General features: G+C 39.7%; 2 protein-coding genes across 2 annotated transcripts; both read right to left on the bottom strand.

Moving 5' to 3' along the window:
• Positions 1 to 2,041: 2,041 nt before the first annotated feature.
• On the bottom strand, positions 2,042 to 3,013 carry LOC141607200 (uncharacterized). The gene has a single exon (XM_074426560.1). It carries the CDS (start codon positions 3,011 to 3,013, stop codon positions 2,042 to 2,044), a length of 972 nt encoding a protein of 323 aa, XP_074282661.1.
• A 1,094-nt stretch (positions 3,014 to 4,107) lies between these two features.
• On the bottom strand, positions 4,108 to 5,424 carry LOC141607199 (uncharacterized). Its single transcript, XM_074426559.1, has one exon. It carries the CDS (start codon positions 5,422 to 5,424, stop codon positions 4,108 to 4,110), a length of 1,317 nt encoding a protein of 438 aa, XP_074282660.1.
• Positions 5,425 to 17,989: the final 12,565 nt, after the last annotated feature.

Genomic DNA, 17,989 nt, shown 5'->3' with positions numbered 1-17,989 from the left:
TGCTAATGTGGAAGAAAAACCCGAAGTATAGTATATTCTTGTTGTTGCTCTTTGTACTTAGTTTTCTTCTCTCTTTGGTTGTTTTATTTTCTAGTGGTTAGCCTTTGCAAAAAAACTTGTAATTTCGTTTCTTTTAAAGATATGAAATGATACCTCTTTTGAAAAAAAAAGAAAGCGACTACGTTGATTTTGTGCCAAGAGGAATCAGGAGAGGCGCAATAAATTGGGTTGGCGGGTTTTAAGGGCGAGTTTCAAGAGTGTTGGCAAGAGACCAAGAAGAACAGTGAAAATGATTAAAAGAAAGTCAATGGAAATCCAAGGGGTCTAACACTTAGTAGACCAAAGCCACCAAAATGATCAAGGAAAAAAATATCATAGTAAATCATGATGAGTTGGAGTGATTGCGGTTTTGAAAGATTCTAAGTTAGAGGTTAATACGTGCATTTCATATAGTTCTTTTTAGCCTCTTATGCACGTATTTTCATGTAATTCTCGTAGTTTTGTATTGCAAAATACCCCGAATAGGCTAGTTTGGTTAGGTTTGCCTTATTTGCAGGAACGGACCCGAAACTAGCGGAATCGTACCTTTGTCAGTCCCCTTAGCATGCATTTATGGAGATGGAAAATTTGGAGCGGAATTACTATGCCTCGAGAAGCGTGAAGTGGTCTTGGAAGCTGATCAACGAAGAAAACGAGATGTTTCAGTGGTTGAGTACTCGATCGAAGGCTTCTGTCTTCGATCGAGTGGATTTGGTGGTCAAGACGGTTCGATCGAGTCTCTGCTGTACTCGATCGAAAGGTGGTGTTTTCAAGGTCCTCGATCGAGTGCATTGTCTGTTCGATCGAGGGGATCTGATGGAATAGTGTTCGATCAAGGAATCTCAAATCACTCGATCGAGCACTTTGCTATTTTACACGAGATATTATTTCGCGAGTACTTATTTATTTTGTTCGGTTTAGGTTAATAAATATCTTCGCAATATTAGAGAAGACGTAATTAGGTTTAATTATCACTTTTTAACCATTTAATCTCGGAATCTATGTTTTACTCTCTTAATTACTCTCTTAAGCAGACACTTTTCCTTTTCTCTTGTTCTTCGTTGCTTTTGTTCTCATTGCCGGATCTCGAACTTTGTAATCCTCTTTATTCTTAGTTCTATTTAATATTTCTTTACATCTTTAATCTTTGTTCTTAATTACTGTTTTAATTATTGTTATTGTTAGTTTATGTTATTCCATCTTTATGATCGTTATATCATGTCTCTTGCTGTTTCTTCTATTATTGTTATTAGTTTCGTTAAGAACTTGAGTAGCTAATTCCCTTTATGTTAGGCTTAGAGGAGCATGGTAGTGAATAAATGATGTTATAAATAGATTAGACGGTTGATTGTGAGAACTATTTTATAACAATATAATTATAATCGTTTAGTCGAGTGCACGCTTCTAAACTAGTTAATCCGGTTAAATTCAGACCTAGATCGAGAGATTGGAATGAATAGACCTGTTATGGACAGTAGACTACACTAATGAGGGCGAGAGCTAAGTTAGTTGTATTTTAGGGCAGAAAGTGGACCGAGAGGACCTTTCCTTTATCCTTCTCACATTAGAACGACTGAGCTATTTATGACAGAATTGACTAATTACCATGGTGAACCGACTTCCTAGCATTCCTCTCCTTATTTGATTACAACCTTTATTTCTCTTTACTGTCTATTGCTCTTTTCTCTTTGCCTTAATCTTTTTTAGTTTAGAAAACAAATTCAAACACCCCAGTTATTACTGCGACGGACTTAGATAACAGGTAGATATAATAGCCTCCTTTTGGAGTACGATACCCGACTTACCACTACAATATTTATTAGTTGAGACGGTTGGTTTATTTTTGACAAGGTTCCGACAGCCGTGTCAAATTTTGGTGTTGTTGGCGGGGAGGCAATTAGCCTATTTTTTTTTTTTTTTTGCAAGAAAAGCAAGCCATATATTCATCCATTAAAGGGAATAAAGAGGCAATCTTACAAATACGATAACCAATATGAGATACTTAACTAGCTAGAGAGCCTACTATCTCATCCTCTAGATGTGATTTAGATGTATACAATAATCTTATAATTACAAGGAATTGGATCTTCTTAATAATAGTTCCCGTACTATGCTCCAACCCTCGGAAAATCCTAGCATTTCTCTCCTCCCAAATGCTATACACCGCTGCTCCTAGACAACCCAGAAACCATTTAGTTTTCCAGTGCCTACGGGTTCTTCTTTTAGCACTCCAATGCATCTCTTTGTTAAGACTGTTCGTACGCCCAGAGATCTTCATCCATGAGAGAATTTGCTGCCAAATTCCTTTAGAGAACGAGCACCGAAAGAATAAGTGTTTGTGGTTCTCATTTTCACACTTACATAGGACACATCTATTCACCATTTGTATACCTCTGCAGTTAAGTTGATCAATAGTAGCGAGTTTCTTCTGCATTGCCAAGATGAGAAACACACTGTGCTTTGGTTGAAGTGCACGTTGCCAAACTGCCCCTGCCCAGCTAACAGGTCTCAGACAATTCCTAAACTTATCATACAGCAGGTGGAGTTGTAATATCCCTCTATGGACACAACTGCTCATGAATTGTTTAGCATTCAGAATATTCCCTGTGTGCAATAGCAGCTCATCCCTTACCTTCAAAATACTGCGCCAACTCTCAGAATGAGTAGTTTTGGAAAGTGCAGTCCAAATGCTCCCAGGTTTGATATTATATTTCAGATGCCATTCTGTCCAGAGGCTATCTGAATCTTGATCCAGCTCCCAAATCCATTTACCCAATATACATTTGTTCCAGGCCAACACTTCTTTTATATTGAAACCTCCCTCTTGATAGGGAACACAGCAAGACTTCCAACTTTTCATGATAAGTTTCCTACTACCTTCCGCAGACTTCCATAAGAAGTTTCTGCAAAATTTAGTGATTAACTTGATCACTCCCTTAGGAATCAACAAAGTAGAGCACCAATACTGTTCCATAGCAAAAATTACAGATTCAACAAACTAATCTTCCCTGCATAGGAGAGTTTGTAAGTAGACCAGTGTTATAGAGCTCTTTGGACTCTGTTGAGAAGATCAGTAAACATGCCCTTGTTCAATTTCCCATCATTTAAAGGCACTCCCAAGTATCGAAAAGGGAAGTCCCCCTCCACAAACCCTGTTGCTTGAAGAATACCCTTCTTAATATCATCTCTAACACCTCCCATATAGATATTAGTCTTCTCAGGATTAGCACATAATCCAGACATTTTTGCAAAAGAATCAAGAGCTTGTGTAACAGCAGCAACAGATGGGATGTCACCCCTAACAAAAAGCATTAAGTCATCTGCAAAAATTAAATGGTTGAGTCTCAATGGTCCACACTTTGGATGATATGAAACCTGAGGCTGCTTATGAATTTGCCTCAGAATACGAGAAAGGATTTCCATACTCATAACAAAGAGGAAGGGGGAGAGAGGATCCCCCTGCCTCAGACCACTTGCCCCTTTGAAAAATCCCACTCTATCTCCATTAATCTTCAAACTGAACCAAGTAGAGGTAATGCAGCCTAGAATCCAATCCTTAAATTTAGGTGGAAAATGGTAGTATTGGAACATCTTATCAATAAATTCCCATTGAAGGGAATCAAATGCTTTCTTAATGTCTACTTTTATCAAGCATCTAGGAGAAATCTCTTTTTGTCCATAACCCTTCACCAAGGACTGGGTAAGCATGATATTCTCAAAAATGTTCCTGCTCTGAACAAAAGCCCCCTGTTCTTTGCCCACTATTTGTGACAGACATGGCTTCAGACGAGCACACAATATCTTGCTAACAGTTTTATAGAACACTGTACAGCAAGCAATAGGACGATAATCCATCACAGTAGCCACCACTGGTTTTTTTGGAATTAGAGCAAGTAAAGTGGTATTTGCTTGCTTAGACATTTTACCAGTTCTAAAGAAAGACTGAATGGCCTTACAAAAATCCTCCTTAATAGTCTCCCATGATTTCTGAAAGAAGTGTGCAGAAAACCCATCATGACCAGGGCTCTTGTTGGAGTCTATAGAGAAGACAACTGTTTTGATTTCAGTCTATGTAATCTCTCTGCAAAGTCCCTCCCAGTCAGAAGTAAGGATCTTATTCCCCTGCAACTCAGTCATAGATTCACAGTTGACAACCACATTTTGCCCCAGCAGCCATCTATAATAATCAACAAAAGCTTGGTTTACGTCCTGAGACCCAATTTTCTCAATTCCCTGTCTATCCATGATCCTCCCAATAGTAACCTGATGCTTTCTTGCAGCAATCTTGGAAAAATAGTAATTAGTTGGAGCATCATTATATTTAACATCCTGAATTTTAGCTCTTTGTGCCAATGAGCTCTTTTCAGTTTTCTTAAAGATCAAATACTGGTTAAGCAATTGTTGTTCCTGCTCAAACAGTGTAGGATCCAAGGGTCTCATTTGTAGCTGATTTTGGCAAGTTTCAAGAGCTGTTTTGGCCTCCTGCACTCTCTTAGAAATCCTAGAGTAGCTAGTATTATGAAGCTTAATAAGAGTCTTCCTAACATGTTTCAATTTCCCAAAGAATTTGAACATGACACTTCCCCTCACTGGTAATCCCCAAGCCTGCATAACCATTTCATCATACTCCTTGTGATCTGCCCAACAATTAAGATAGCTAAATTGTTTCCTAGGCCTATAATTATCCTGCACAGTGACTAGGAGAGGAGAGTGATCAGAAATTCCCGAGGGTAGGACATGAACCTGAGTGTTAGGGTACTCCAGCAACCAAGAAGGATTGCTAAGTACTCTATCCAATCTAGACCAAACCCGAGCAGTGGCTTCTCTTTTATTAGTCCAAGTATGTTCACAACCAAAGCTATGCAAATCATCCAAAGTGCAATCCAATAAACACTGATTAAAAGCCATCATCTCATTAACAGATAGGGGATTAGGACCAAGTCTCTCATCCATATCCTTAACAATGTTGAAATCTCCCAAGACAATCCAGTTTGTAACCTTCCCATTCAACCTCCTTAACTCATCCCATAATCGTTCTCTATGGCCAGCATCATTGCTAGCATAAACAAAAGTGAGGAAAACAATTTTGTTGGTCCTATTATTCAAGAGCTCAAGGTGAATGAATTGGTCATGGACCTGAGCAGAAACAACAGTGACCCTCCTGATATCCAGAAATACCCAAATTCTACCATTGCAATGATGAGAGTAATTATTTATGATAGTATAAGTAGAAAACTTCTTACTAATAGCAGCTGAATTATTCAAACGAACCCTAGTTTCCAGAAGACCCAGCACTTCTATTTTATTCTGATAAAGATAACTCCTAACTTCCAGCTGTTTTATTGGGTCATTAAACCCCCTAACATTCCAGGATGAAATGATCATGTCCCTGGATCAGGTGGGTCCCCAGCCTGTAAGTTATCCACTATATCAGTAGCCTCCACAGTCCCTGTATCCTGCAAAAGTGTGAAGTGATTGGCCACAGAGACTCCATAACTTGTAGTAGCAAGGACTGTTCCCTCCTTCTCAGACAGTCTCTCTTAGACAGAGCACTTTTCGCCTAGCCCAATGCATCCTGAACCCACCCCTTTATCATCAGTGAGAGATATCTTCTCTGGAACAGCAGAGGAGGAACCCTCTAAGTTCTCAACCTCATTTCCAGCAGAAATATCAGTCACGGATTTAGAAGGTATATGGCCTAGCAACTGGCATTCTGAGCTAAGTGCAACTGTTTCAAGAGCCTGCTGAGATTCCTTCTGTGCAACAGGTCTATACTCCTGCACAATCTCCTTTGCTTTCCTCTTTTCATCAAGCTTCTTGTTGATCTTAGTGAATTTGCAGTGCTCTTTGGTATGTCCCAGTTTCCTACAACAGTGGCAATAATAGGGCAACCACTCATAAATAACCCTCTGTGTTGTTTCCCCATGGTAAGGAGAAGTCAGAGTGATATTGGCAGGCAAATCATCTAAGACATCCATTTCCACCAGGACACGAGCAAACAGTAACTTTGATTTGTGGGTTGTTGGTAGATCAGCAAACAGAGGCTTTCCCACAGTACTAGCCATCTTACTTAAGACATTTTCAGACCACATAAATGGATCCAAATCAGGAAATAAGACCCATACTGGAACAATAGACACAGAATCCATCTCCTTTGAGAATGTTGGTGACCATTGCTTTAAAATCAGGTTACTAGAGCCCATTGTCCATGGTCCACCCTTCAAAACCTCATTCATATCCTCCTCTGAGAAGAAACGAAAGCTAAACCAGCCTTTTTTATAATACTGGACAATGGGACGAGTCCCAGTAGTCCAATTTTTTGCAACAAAATCATCAACCTGCAGTAAATTTGGTTTAGAACCCAGAAAATTCCCCATAAGGGTATTCTTCCAAAATCGTATTTCATCAATAACATCCTCTTCCTCAATTTCAACAATTTTTGTATCCGCACTCTTTTCACAATAATGCAAACTCATTCCAGGGGAGGGCTTAGTGACAGAAGCCCAGGTTTTTGCAATTCCAATCCCTAATTCAGTAGTGGGAGGTGGTACAATAGGGGAGGACAAAGTACCTGCCATATGCGGTGTCACCGATTTTTCCAGTTGACCCGTTAGGTTTAGCAATTGCCCCATCGTCGTCGTTACACTTGGAACTGGGTCATCATATTCATCCGTAACATCCTCAACAATCGGATCATCCGAGGCCATAACCGTCTCTACAACCACAGGATTCTCTACTTCCGATATTTCCACTTCAGGAATTGAAACTCCAGAAACCACCACCGATGTTGTTACATCAATTTCAGAGTCAGTAACACTATGTTGTTTAGTCCGACGAGTTTTAGCCATGATCAAGCTGAAAAATAAAAGAAATTAATGTGTTTTTGGGTTTTTCAGAGGTTGCTTGGAGAAGAAGGATTTTCTCTTTCCATGACTAAAAACCGTTTTTTCTCTTAACCTTTTTGATGTGATTAGCCTATTTATTTGTTTATTTTCGTCTGTCTTAGTCTCAAGGGATTTCCAGTTCCTTGAGACTGTTCTTATTATTTTTCTTTCTTAGTTTTGTGTATGTCTAGGTCCAACAGGTCGGAATTAATACCAGCTGATCCTGAACCGGAGCGGAGTTTTCGCCATAGACAAAGGTTGTTGAGAAAAAACCTTCAAAAGGAAGCCTTGACAACTTTTGAACCTGATCTTGAACACTTTACATTTGCAGAAGACCTATCTTTTGAAGAAGATACTTCTATTTCTGCAGCCATATTTGTGAAGATGCCTAATATTGCCAGTCATTCCGAGGCTACAGCTGACTCCATTCCAAAAGGTTTCAACCTTACAACAGAAGATGGAAATATATTCTATATTCGGCCATCTTATATCAATCTAGTTGAGAGGAATCTGTATCGTGGAGTAGTTGATGAGGATCCGAGGAAGCATATGAAGGTCTTTACAGATTACTGTTCTACCATTCCCGCTACTAAGGGAGTGACTCAAGATAAGATAAAGGAAGTTCTTTTTCCTTTCTCTCTGACTGATGGAGCTCGAGAGTGGCTTACTGATCTTGATAGGACTGTAGTTGGAATTACCAATTGGGAGACCTTGGCCCTTGCTTTTTATTAAAGGTATTTCCATCCACAGAGAACTAACCAATTGAGGGAAAAGATTACGAGTTTTAAGCAAACTCCAGATGACAATTTGTATGAAGTGTGAGGTCAGTTTCATAAATTGGTCTGGTCCATCCCTCATCACGGGTTCAATCAGTGGTTTTTGTGCAACCAGTTTTACAATGAGTTGTACGATGACCACCGTGCTATTTTAGATGTTGCAGCCAACGGTCGATTCCAGAAAAATATTGATGATGACAAAGGCTGGGGAACTACAGAAGAGATGGCCACCCATTATGCTGAATATGGGAATTCTAAAGGTGGCATTAGAACAGTTTCTACCGTAGATAGTGCACTTGTGGCTCAGCTGGAAGCCATGAATGCCAGATTTTATAAGTTCGAGTTGCAGGCCTCAGGGAATCAACAGACGGTTCACTTTTTCACTAGATAAGAGACCGTTTCATGTGAGAGATGTGGTGGTAATGATGGTCACACTGCTATGTATTGTCTAGCTGAGAAGGAGCAGGTTTATGCCTTTGAACAATATAGGCAATGAGGCTCATATTACAACAACCAAGCTGGAGTCTATCCTAACTTGAGATGGACTAGTCAAAATGTCTTGAATCCTAAACCTCCACCGCAGCAACAACAAGCATATGTACCACCTCACAAAGCTCAACAACAAGGCTTTCAAAACCCTTCATCTTTCCCACCGCCGCAACAAGGTGCCTCTTCTAGTGGCATAAGTGATGTAGCTGAGTTGAAGTCGATGATACAATCATTGACCATTAAATTGCAGAAAAGTGACCAATAGAAAGATGCCTCTATTATGTCACTTAAATCACAAATAGCTCAACTGGCCATTAATCAAGCTTCAAGGCAACCGGGTCATCTACCATCCCAACCTGACAAGAAACATCATGAGACGGTAAATATGATAAATATGAGGAGTGGTCTTTCTTATGAGGGACCCAAAATGCCAAGTGAAGATGCTGAACTTTCTAACCCGGAAGTTGAAATTTCTAAACATGAACAATCGTCTTTTGACGAAACAGTGCTGACACCGAGGAAAGTCCTCGATCGACTCATTTCTGGAGGTCGATCGAAGGAAAATGCTAAAAATATCCTCGATCGAAGAGTTGAATGTGCTCGATCTAGCACTGCTCAAAAGACCATTCTCAATCGACTAACTGAAAGTGCTCGATCGAGCACTATTGCTGAGAAATTTACTCGATCGAGAGGAACTGATGCTCGATCAAGTAAAACTGATGATAAGCATAATAATTCTTTGGGAAAGAGGAATTAAGGGCTAGATATTCCCATCACGGTCCCATTTTCGAGGCGATTGTAGAAAAGGAAGATTGATCAACAATTCGGTAAATTTGCTGAAATATTAAAAAGTCTTCATGTTAATGTTCCTTTCAACGAGTTGCTAACCCAGGTACCTTCCTACATGAAATTCATGAAAGAAATTTTAACACATAAGAGGCATATAAATGACCATGAGACGGTGGCTTTGACTGAAGTGGGCACTGCCCTAATTCAAAATAAGACTCCACCTAAATTGTCTGACCCGGGTAGTTTCTCTATTCCATGTTATATTGGGACCTATTTAATAGATAATGCATTATGGGATCTGGGAGCTAGTGTGAGTGTCTTATCGTTTTCTCTCGCTAAGAGACTTGGTTTGACCAAATTTCATTGTACTAATATGACTGTGCATATGGCCGACCGTACTCTATCACGGCCTTTAGGTGTCTTAGAGGACATACCTTTTAAGATCGGGAAGTTCTTTATTCTCGTTGACTTTTTAGTCTTGGACATCCCCAAAGACTCTTACACTCCTATCATTTTAGGACGACCATTTCTCTTTACAGCTTGCGTAGTAATAGACGTCGGGGGAAAGACTCTAACTTTTCAGGTAGGCGATGAAGAGTTAACTTTTTATCAGTCTAGCATTCGCAGGGCTCCTATGCAAGTCCAGCCCTGCAATGCACTACCCTCTACTGACCCTGACACGGATCCCCCCAATGGACAATGTTGAATCACGTGCTTCGATTTTAACACCTCCGCCCCAGATTGGGAGCAATATGGAGGACCATTCTATCATTTCTGTTGGTACAGGTCTAAGCAGATTGGACATTGGAGATCCCGATGATGACAGTAAAATGAAATTTAAGCTCACGGTCAAAGAAGATGCCAAGGATACGAGTTATGCCAAAGACAAAGGCCGGACCAAAGAAAAGAAGACCAACTGAAGAAACCTCCTCAAGTGAGAAGCCCTCTTTTGGGCTGCTCAAGTGTTTTGGAAGATGAAACGGGAATCCATCCCATTTGTAAAAACAATTTTTAATTTGATTTCTGTTAGACATTTTAATTGCATTTAGACAATACCTTAGTTTAGTTAGTTTATTTAGCTTAAGATCGAATATAGACTGCTGCTGTGAATTTGGTATTTTTGTGGGGAATATTTCTATGTTTTATGCAGGTTTGGGGAGTTATATGATCCCTGAAAGGCGTGCCCAATAGAATACCCTCGATCGAACACTTATTGTGCTCGATCAAGCAAACTGCCAAGAGGAAATTCTTCGATCGAGTGGATTACAGTTCTCGATCAAAAGGTCATATTTCAGGGGTTCTCGATCGAGTTGTCATGTACTCAATCAAGCAAAAATGAAGTGGAAATGTCCTCGATCGAACAACCTATGGTTCACGATCGAGTGGAATTCAATGCCTAGGGGAAAGTCCTCGATCGAGCTCTTTCAAAGCTCTCGATCGAGCAGCATGAGGAGGAAATTCAAAGATCGAGTGGTTTCAAATCACTCGAACGAGCAGAAATGGCTGATATGAACACGAGGGAGTCTTTGTTCCCTTATTTTATTTCATTTGTTCATCTTCTAATTTCCCCGTTTCTTCGATAAACCCTTCTCCCAAACCCAAATCCTTTATTTTCCTCCTCAAATTACCAAATTATTTACCCAAATTCATTCCTTGTAATCAATTAAATCAATCCCCCTTATTTGTCCCTTAAAATTTTGACTAGTTTGAAGCTTTTTGCGGGTTTAGGGTTCGAAAAATCAGACTTATTTCGATTAATTTGTGCTTTCAGTTGATTTTAATTGACTTCTTTGTTGGGTAATTCGCCAAGTAAGTCTCTTTCCCCTTCTCTTTTATATTTAATTGCATTTTTATGATTGTAATTCGAAATTAGGGTTTCAAGTGATTGAATTGGGGAAAAATTTGAACTGGTTAAGTGAGTTTTAATTTGAGAACTTGCTTGATTATTAGGATGGATAGTAGTACTGTTTCCACCTCTTCGTCTACTACCATCCCGTCCGTTACAGGGACGGTAGTCCCTGCTGTCACTACCGTCACCACCACTGATGTCCCTACCCCCATTCCTACTGTTACACCATCCCTGCTGCCGTCACTGTCGCCTCTTCTGCCCTTGTGCCTGCACCAGTCAGTGCTACTACTCTTGGCCTAGATGCTGCCGCTCTAACTGCTGCAGCTGCTTCGGGTTCACGGGTGGGGGGGGGGGGGGAGGCCTAGGGGTTTAAGGGTGTTGTTGTACATACCGCCACCATGTACGCCGTTGACACTTCCTTGGAAACTCTTCCTTATTTTCCACAGGTACGCTTCATAAACTCACTCTATCGTACTCGTTTTATACATTTAATGGACTGTGAGATGTCGTCGATTCAGTTTTTGTGTCGACCTTCATTGAAAAATTTGGGAATTTTCGAACCCGTGCCTGAGCTACTGAACGGGACCGGGATGTTGGGTTTGACCACTATGAGAGAGCTAACGTATCAAAAAGTGACCTTATAATTTTTTAGCTCTTTCACCTTTTCACCCGCGGCCCACGCGACTGACCCATGGTGCAAGTGTATCTCCTTTCGAGTGTTCAACATGACCTACACCTGGACCTTAGCTGAGTTTGGGGGAGGTTGGGTTTGACTAGTGACGGTCTTCAGAAGTTTACTAGGAAACTTTTGGAGCTGCTTTGGCCCACACTTGCACATACCTACTTCAGTCTGAGACGTGTTGCTCATGTCCACTTTCCCCCGGCCCGTTACTTCCTTCGTCTCCTAGGAGAAACGATTTTTGGACGCCATGAGCCTAACAACGTTAACAATGTTGAGCTTTCGATTTTAGCGGGTTACTTGAACATTGACTGCGGTGACCCTTTCGTTTTTAACATTTCTTACTTGACGGCTCAACATTTTAATGTTGTCAGGCAGAAAGCGACGAGAACTATTACTTGTGGCGGGCTGGTGACCCGCATTGCCCGTGATCTTGTTCCCGACTTTCCCCCTGGCCTTAGAAATATAGATAGGGACATAATCATTGACATTGAGGCCATTGTCGCTATGCATTGGCTAGCGAAAGACCAATGGACGTGGAAGATGTGCGAATCCACATCCCTGACTTTACCTTCACCTGATCTACCCCGTCTTTTACCCTGACTACTGTGTCGGGTAGGTTACCACCACCTCCACCTTCTTATCTATTTCACCTTACTCCTCCCACTTCTAAGAAGCGGAAGAGGCCTCCCACTGCTGTTAGGGAGGCCGGAGAGGGGTCCACACAGACACATGCTAGGCAGACTTCCACGTCCATACACATGCCTATCCTGACCCCTTCACCTACTTCTTTTGTCGCTCAGCCGGCTTTACCGGCTAATTTTGTTGTTTCCCCCACTTTTGAGGGGCCTGGGGTCATGGACCAAGGGCGTCATGACGCTTTACTTTTAGAGATGTGCAGTAGAGTGACTCGTATAGAGTGAGATCAAACACTTGTCGTGTTCCCTCTATATGATTACCACATGAGGAGAGGACGTCCTGTTCCTGAGGGCTAGCCACACCCTTCCTTCTACCAGTACCCGGCGGAGGGGTACCCAGAGCCCGCTAGCGAGGAGGACACAACACAGAGGGAGGAGAGGTCCAGAGCTAACCTTGCTGCTGGAGGTCGTCAGAGGAGGAGAGGAGAGGATGAGGAGGACCCCACCTTTACGGTGGCTGACGAGGAGGAGGAAGCCGACGAGTAGCTACTGGTCTACTCACTTCCCCAGTTTTCTGGCTGGTTTGGGGAAGTTCGTATATATTGGAAGTATTTTCTGCCTTTGTTTCTTTTTCATCTCCTTTTATTTCATTTGTTTCATTTGTTTACATATGGTTGTATTTTTCCTGTTCCCCATTTATTCTGCTGGTGTATGCTGGAGGACAACGAGGGCGTTGTCCGTTTTGGTTTGGGGAGGGTATTGCATCCTTTGAGTTTGCATTTGCATCTGTTTTGCATTCATGTTTACTTAATTTCTGCTTGCATTGTATTTAATTTCAAAAACAAAATGAAAAATCCAAAAAAAAAATCAAAAAAAAAATTACGTTTATTTTTGCATTTAGGTCGACTCGGAACGGTTGATTTCAATGATGAAATTGCACTATAATTTGTCATTTCACTTAAGCCTTGCAACAAACTGTCATCTTATTAGCTTTGTGAGTTGCATAATCTACGAGTTAATGTTAAAAATACAGCTGAACAAATAGACTTGACCTGATAAATTTGGCAAACTACTCATAATTTCTAAATTTTAGAGCCATATAACTGTTGTCATTTATGGCCAGTTCATGTAGGAATTGAGAGTAGTATACTCCTTGCATAACATGTTCACTAATTTGCACATTTATGAAATTTAATTGCTTTTTGCCTACATACATTCGGGTTAGTGGTTGGTGTCACATGCAGGGAGACGCTTAATTTTCCCCTTTCCTTTCATTTTTACCTATTTAACTCCACTATTAGCCAAATTTGCCTTTTTGACCCTTTACTACATCCAAATTTAGCCTGTCATGTCAATCAAGTTTAGAATTTGTTACTGCGATATATATTTCATTGTTTCAAATTTGGTTTACGTTGTATTGTATGGAGTTGGTAGTTTATGTAGGAAAAGGAGGTTGGATGAAAAAAAATGAAATTGAAAATGAAAAAAAAAAAGAAAAAAAAAGAGGGAAAACGTGAAGAAGGAAAAAAAAAAGAAAAACAGGAAAAGAAAAAGGAAGGAAAGAAGAAAAGAAACCGTGAGATTGAAAAAAAAAGGTTGTATTAATGAGTCGGTTTCACTCCTATATTTTATTTATATCTTATGAGGAGTATATTTGGTTTAGTTAGTGAGTTTGTGTGCCGAAATAGAGGGCACTTATGCTTGATTTTTGATGATTAAGAATCGGATTTGGTTTATATGGTTTTGTTAGGTAGCTAGCTTGACTATTACCTCACAATCCATAAATGATTTGCCTTTTCTTTCCCATTGCCTCACTAAACAATATTTTTGTAAGCCCTCGGCAGTGACGGACTTTGATTGGTTGGAATGTATGTATGGGGATTAGAATTGTCTATCATTTTAGCTACATGCATATTTATGTGGGTCGTAGTTTAGGTGAGCGACTATTTTTCTTCTTCTCTTACACTCATATGCTTACCCTTTGCTTCACGAGAGAAGAGTAACCCATGCGAGTCCATTTTTAAAGGTCTTGCAAGGTCGACAGTTCAGCTTATTTATAAACATCATATAACTCGTTTTGTACTTGACTGTTGTAGCTATAAGTGTCAGTTTTATTTGAATTAAAACGGTTTAAGTGGACAACTTGTAGCTTGCTCTGAGTTTTCTTTTCCGTTCCATTAGTTTGCATTTAGTCTACACGAGGGCGAGTAAAGGTTCGGTTTGGGGAGATTTGATACGTGCATTTCATATAGTCCTTTATGGCCTCTTATGCACGCATTTCCATGTAATTCTCGTAGTTTTGTATTGCAAAATACCCCGAATAGGCTACTTTGGTTTGGTTTTCCTTATTTGCAGGAACGGACCCGAAAGTAGCGGAATCGTACCTTTTTCAGTCCTCTTAGCATGAATTTATGGAGATTGAAGATTTGGAGCGGATTACTATGCCTCGGGAAGCGTGAAGTGGTCTTGGAAGCTGACCAACGAAGAAAACGAGTTGTTTCATTGGTTGAGTACTCGATCGAACGCTTCTGTGTTCGATCATGTGGATTTGGTGGTCAAGACTGTTCGATCGAGTCTCTGTTGTACTCGATCGAAAGGTGGTGTTTTCAAGGTCCTAGATAGAGTGCATTGTCTGTTCGATCGAGGGGATCTGCTGGAATAGTGTTCGATCGAGGAATCTCAAATCACTCGATCGAGCACTTTGCTATTTTATGTGAGATTTTATTTCGCGAGGACTTATTTATTTTGTTAAGTTTAGGTTAATAAATATCTTCTCTATATAATAGAAGACGTAATTAGGTTTAATTATCACTTTTTAACCTTTTAATCTCGGAATCTATCTTTTACTCTCTTAATTACTCTCTTAAGCAGACACTTTTCCTTTTCTCTTGTTCTACGTTGCTTTTGCTCTCATTGTCGGATATCGAACTTTGTAATCCTCTTACTCTTAATTCTATTTAATCTTTCTTTGCATCTTTAATCTTTGTTCTTAATTTTTGTTTTAATTATTGTTATTGTTAAGTTTATGTTATTTCATCTTTATCATCGTTATATCATGTATCTTGCTGTTTCTTCTATTAATTTTATTAGTTTCGTTAGGAACTTGAGTAGCTAATTCCCTTTCTGTTAGGCTTAGGGGAGCCATGGTAGTGAATAAATGATGTTATAAATAGATTGGATTGTTGATTGTGAGAACTGTTTTATAACAATATAATTGTAATCGTTTAGTCGAGTGCATGCTTCTAAACTAGTTAATCCGGTTAAATTCAGACCTAGATCGAGAGATTGGAATGAATAGACTTGTTATGAACAGTAGACTACACTAATGAGGGCGAGAGCTAAGTTAGTTGTCTTTTAGGGCAGAAAGTGGACCGAGAGGACCTTTCCTTTACCCTTCTCACATTAGACCGACTGAGCTATTTATGACAGAATTGACTAATTACCATGGTGAACCGACTTCCTAGCATTCCTCTCCTTATTTGATTACATCCTTTATTTCTCTTTACTGTCTATTGCTCTTTCTCTCTGCCTTAATCTCTTTTAGTTTAGAAAACAAATTCAAACACCCCAATTGTTACCGTGACAGACTTAGATAACAGGTAGATATAATAGCCTCTTTGTGGAGTGCGATACCCGACTTACCTCTACTATATTTATTAGTTGATCCGGTTGGTTTATTTTTGATAGGGTTGCGACAGCCGTGTCAGAGGTCAAATTAAAGGAGTAGAAGGTGTAAGTTGGAGCTGACAATGACCCTACACGTTGTGAAGCAAGGGATACTCCCACAAAATGTTGTTGATGCTCTAAGAATCATGATGACATGTCAGAAGAAGACGAAATAGGGAAACCCTGGGAAGATAGGATAACATTATGTGAGAGTATATCTTAACCTGTGATGCTCGGATTTTGTATGAGGATCTGATTGTCGGATCCTTAAAATATCAAAAACAAGGACTCGAATACGAGGATACAAATTTAAATTTGGACTCGGCTAATTTTTTTTTCCTTAAAAAGTTGATTATTGTTAAATAATTAAAGAAAAGAAAAGAAAAATAGTTTCTTTCATGTTTAATATGAATGAAGACTTTATTACAACATTAAATTTAAGTTAAGATCACTCTTGACTTGTAACACCCCCTTCTTACCCAGTCAAGGTAGTTAGGAGATGTTACCATCTCGGTTTCCTAAGGCGGTAAATCGGAGATACAACCAAGACACATTTATTATAGATAATAAGTTTAGTGATTACAAAACATGAATGAATAAATAAAAGAATATAACCCATAACAACTATCTATGTTATCTATTAACTATCCAAGTACTCGACTCCAATCCAAAGCACTGCCCAAATCCCAATCACGTCAACAAGCAAAACCAGTACTTACCCTGCTCCCCATATGATCGAAAATATCATATGGATCGACACATGCCACCCCGAAAATAAGTGACAATTACAATGGCACAACAAACGTCAGTTTCAATAAATAAAGTGTGACACGATTCGAGTGTGTAAATATCCAACATGACTATGATATGAATGGGATGCTATCAAAAAACTACCACCCCGGTACCGGGACACGCCCAGACATACCGACAACCACACTGGTACCAGGACACGCCCAGACATACCAACAACCACAAGCAGGTATCGTGACACGCCCAGACGTAGCGGGTCCGAAAGCCAACCGGATCCCCTGCCAGACGTCGTGTCTCAACCACACGAGTCCCTCCATAACTCAAGCCATTAATGTGCGCATCCCTCTTGGAGTGGCAAGCTCCAAGAGGCGACCCGAGCGTGAGATGGTCTCCCAACCACCTCACGTCTCCATAACCACAAGTAATCCACGAAGACCTTCGACATACAAGACAATACAATAAATGCAAGATACCGTATAACATGCCAATTACCGACTCCTTCAATGCAAATTAATGACAAATGACTCATTTAACAATTAGACATGATATTGAAACTGAGTAGGATAAACTTACCTTGTAGAAATCCGCATAAGCAATCCAAATAAAATAATCTTCCACAAAAACCGTCACCTAAATATAATTAATTACTAACTAACCATTCGGATACGGGTTAGTGTGATTTAAAAACTATTTCAAACGTTAATTGAGTTCAATTATGTATACTTCCATGTATTATTTCTATTTTGATAATGTATATTTTGAATTGTAATTAACACTAATACTCAACAAAACCCTAGAATATTCGCCCGAGAACATCACCCATTTGAGAAATATGTGGGCCAGTTATGTTGTTTCATTAGCGGAGTTGCAAGAGTTTGCTCATGCTTTATGTACGTGTGTGTATATATAGAGCCATTGTGTATTGGCTTCTTTTGTTTCTAAGGAAGTTGTGTTTTGGCTTTTGATCATCCTATCTATACTGCTTTTAAGGTAGGTTTAATTGATCAAGGGGTGTAATATTTTGATGCGGGATTTAATTTTTGCAGTGCACACATGCTGGAATTTTATTTTTCAGCAACAGCTGAAAAAATAGCATTTCAGCATCTGCTATAACAAGCTAAAATCATTTTAAAAAGAAAAAATAAGCAAAACCATTGTCAAAGTTTCATAAATAAAAATATATAACAGTTACACACCGTTGTCAACATATATATATATTAACGCATTATATATTTTCCAATGGTATATAAAGAGGTTGCATTAGTGCATTATCTACCATCCACTTTCTATCAACTCTTTTATACCTTTATAACTACAAACTCCACTTACCCACCACAATAATTCCATATTTGATATCGGCGATAATGTCAAAGATGATGATGTGGTTGGTGATAACGGCGATTGTGGTGGTAGTGGCTTTCTCGGATGAT

Source organism: Silene latifolia, chromosome 10 (genome assembly GCF_048544455.1).
Source record: "Silene latifolia isolate original U9 population chromosome 10, ASM4854445v1, whole genome shotgun sequence".
In the NCBI taxonomy this organism is placed as follows: domain Eukaryota; kingdom Viridiplantae; phylum Streptophyta; class Magnoliopsida; order Caryophyllales; family Caryophyllaceae; genus Silene; species Silene latifolia.
Note: the sequence above shows the minus strand (reverse complement) of the source record. Positions and strands in the feature narration are given on the sequence as shown.

Bases quoted from the DNA above. Each gene is read 5' to 3' on its own strand.
- LOC141607200 (XM_074426560.1), bottom strand. From the start codon at position 3,013: ATGGAACAGTATTGGTGCTCTACTTTGTTGATTCCTAAGGGAGTGATC.
- LOC141607199 (XM_074426559.1), bottom strand. From the start codon at position 5,424: ATGATCATTTCATCCTGGAATGTTAGGGGGTTTAATGACCCAATAAAA.